This window comes from Metschnikowia bicuspidata (assembly GCF_001664035.1).
Source record: "Metschnikowia bicuspidata var. bicuspidata NRRL YB-4993 chromosome Unknown METBIscaffold_1, whole genome shotgun sequence".
In the NCBI taxonomy this organism is placed as follows: Eukaryota; Fungi; Ascomycota; class Pichiomycetes; order Serinales; family Metschnikowiaceae; genus Metschnikowia; species Metschnikowia bicuspidata.
Window position 1 is genome coordinate 3,379,118 of NW_017387731.1, and position 3,574 is coordinate 3,382,691.

The following is a 3,574-nucleotide window of genomic DNA, read 5'->3' on the forward strand; positions in this document are numbered from 1 at the left end:
CAAGCCATGGAGTACCATGCGTTCGCAGATAACGTGAACATATATCTCAATGATATAGACGACTACAAAAAAACCAAAAAGATAATCACAGCTTTCGAGCGGGTGAACTATGGCAGAATAAGCTATGAACAATCTAAACTTTGTGGTTCCCATCGAAGCCATCCCAGATTTCAGCAAGACTATTTTCGATTTCCCAGATCTTATCTCTTCAAAGATCTGACATACTTGGGTATTCCAATAAAAGGGGTAAACTGGGCAAATCTACAGCCAGCCTCCCGTTTATAACCCGATAACTGGGGTAACATAGCCTGAACTTGATCAGCCGAGTATTGAGGACAAACATTTTGGTCCGTTCCAAAACGGTGCACAAAGATCTACTTCAATACCGCCAGAAAACTTATAACCAAATTGATTTCACAATTCAACAATGTTTCCAGGAAACCACAAGTCGAAACTTCATGTGAGACTTGCGACGGAGGCTATGGCTTTATCGAACCACTGACACAACTAAAATTAAAATATGAAAGCTTCATCACATGAATTAAATTGTATCGAGCAACGAACAATCCAGGCTACGAAATATAGTCATTTCCGAATGGTATAACTCCTTGCTCGACCCCGAGTCATTTCTTTATACACTTGGATTCAACCTTCCTGAACAGCGAAATTGCTTAATTCGAAACCTGGGAAAGATTCGTCCCCAGGACAAGAACTATACCGACACCTGTAGATAGCTTAAGATACAATCATGAGCAGATCAAACAAATCTAGAAAAGACTCCACAGTTCGAACAAGCAGAGAAGAAAATCATTAGTAAGGATACATTCAAATCGTTGGGTCACAAAAAGCTAGAATAGCAACCCCCGATAATTCCACAGCGCTTAGTTTGCTTATGTCCCACGGACTGCCAGAATACAGTATTGAAAACCTTGTATAAAGCAGAATGGTTGAAGCGATACGATCTATCGTCCATTCATCACTTAATCACGGATCATATGTCCGCCGCAGGACCCTACCACACAAAACATTGGATTTCCAATGTACCTTGGCACATCAAATCGACAACAACGGAGACGCCACAGACGCTTTGCTAATCCATATCTACAACTGTGAAGCATCTATATCTACAACTGCGAAACATATATATCTACAATTGTGAAGCATCTATATCCACAACATCTGTGAAACGTCCTCATAATAGTGACAAGAACTAAAACATGCCAAGCGCATGAGTTTGAACGCAATTTTGGAGAAATTGAAAAATCAAATTGGATTCTCACCACATTTCCAAGGCATACATTCGAAGGCATGGCGAGTCGCAGGAAGTAAGCTGCTTAAGTCCTCTCCAACCTTTTGAGTTGCAGCGACTAATATAGCAGACCTATTGTAGCAATCGAAGACGTCAAATCCCATACGTAAACAGAGACAGGCTAAGAGACCGTCCAGGCCGTGACTAACGGAAGGGGCGTGCCGAGTTTTGATACTTGGTAAGTATCTCGGAGCTGTTTGAACGTTTTATATATCATTTGTATATTTTTGGTCTATTAATCAGATCAATCAAACAAAAAAATAGATGTAGACATGTGGAGAAATTTGATAAGCATGTAGAGAACCTCGATATGAATGTATAAAGAACGTTGGTAATCATGTGGAGAACAACCATGTAGTAAATATTGATCTAAACATGTGGACAACCGTGATATAGACATGTGGAGAACCGTGATGTAGACATGGAAAGAATCTTGATTGAATGTAGAGAATCTTGATTGAATGTAGAGAATCTTGATTGAATGTAGAGAACCTTGATCTAAACATGTAGACAACCTTGACATAGACATGTAGACAATCTTGACATAGACATAAAAGAACCTTGACATAGACATGTAAAGAATCTTGACATTGAAATGAAGGGAACCTCAATGAACATGTAAAGAAGCCTGATATAGACATGTAAAGCGCCTTGATGTGGATATGTAGAGAAGCCTGCAGAGGGCCTCACCCTTGATAGACGCATGTAGAGAACCATGATCTAAACATGAAGAAAGCTGTGATATAGACAAGTAGGAACCTTGATCTAGCCGTGCAGAGAGCCCCCATACCATGCAGAGAGCCCCGATGACACGCAGAGGAGCCCCGTGAAAGCCGCGCGGCTGAGCTGCCGGGCGGCCCTCACTCGTCCAACTTGACCACGTCGCCGTCGTCGTTGAGCTTCAAGCCCTCGGCCAACAAGCGCTTCTCGATCTCCCTCAACTCGTTCTCGCGCTCCGCAAGCTCCTTGCGCTTGTTGATCAAGTCCTGGTGCACGCGCTCCTCGAACTTGCGCAAGCGCTCCTCCTCGAGCTTGATCTGCTCCTCCTTGGCCAAGTAATCCGACGCGCCGGGCTCGGGCTCCGGGAGGTCCTCACCCAGGCGCGCGTCGCCCGCGCTGTAGTGGAACTGCTTGCCCGACAAGGCCTCGGTGCGGTAGTTCTCGTAGATGACGTCGTGGGTGATCTCCTTGAACTCGTTCAAGTGGGTGATGAGAAGCACGTTCTTCAAGATGGTGAAGTCGTTGAACTCCGGCAACTCCACGTTGATGGGCACCGCGTAGGCCGGGTTGAGCACGCGCAACTTGACCGGGTCGTCGTCGTCCGCCAGCGCCTCGAGCGAGTTGGCGCCAATCACCGCAAACGGCACCAACAGGTTCAAGTACTTGTTGTACTCGACGATCTCGTCGTCCATGTAGTCCTGCTCGTACTCGTACTCGTTGAACTTGTAGTAGTGGATGTTGTGGCGCGCCAAGTCCTCCAAAACGAGCCGCTTGTTGAGCCGCAACTCCGCCGGCGTCAACGCATCAGCCTTGCAGATCACCGGAATCACGTTCACAAGCCCGCTCACGTGCTGCAAGAACTGCACGTCGATCGGCGAGAGCCCGTGGCCCGTGGCCCGCACCATGTAGAGCAACACATGGATGCGCCCGTCCTTGAAGCGCGGGTTGCGTTTCACGCGGCTCTCCTCCAAAAGCACCTCGTCGTACTGGTGGCGGATGAAGTCCACCACCACCTTGAAGTCGTCGCCGCAGTCGAGCCCGTTGGCGAAGTTGGGCGTGTCGATGATGTTCAACGAGATCTTGTGGCCGTCGTTGTCCTCCAACTCCACGTTCTCGTGCCTCAAGGTGAGCTTTTTGTGGAACGCGTCTTGCGTCGCAGTCAGCAGCGGCGGCACGATCTGGTTGCCGCCGCACAACGAGTTGATGAGCGTGGACCGGCCCAGCCCACTCTCGCCAATGACCATGAACGAGAAGTTGATGGTTTTCTTGATGGTTTTGCGTTTGCGCAACGCGGACGAAGAAGTGTTGTAGTCCTCCATGGTGGCTGACGGGCGGCGCTAGAGGGGGGTGAAGGGGGGTGTTTCTGCTCGTTTCGCGGCGTTGTTTTTGCAATTTGCAGCGGGGGCGGGCGCTGGCACGGAAGGGGCGGCGCGGGCGGCTGGCGGGAAAGAAATGTGGTCCGTTTGCCGGCGTAGGAATGTGGTTCTTGTAGTCTTTTGGGTGGAGCGAGGCCTCAGTTCGGGGCCCCGGCGCGGCGCCGTATGC

The 3,574-nt window shown here is 48.8% G+C and overlaps 1 protein-coding gene across 1 annotated transcript; it reads right to left on the minus strand.

Moving 5' to 3' along the window:
* Positions 1-2,169: 2,169 nt before the first annotated feature.
* On the minus strand, positions 2,170-3,348 carry CDC11 (septin; the record flags this gene model as incomplete). Its single annotated transcript, XM_018856435.1, has 1 exon — positions 2,170-3,348. One exon carries the CDS (start codon positions 3,346-3,348, stop codon positions 2,170-2,172), a length of 1,179 nt encoding a protein of 392 aa, XP_018714296.1.
* Positions 3,349-3,574: the final 226 nt, after the last annotated feature.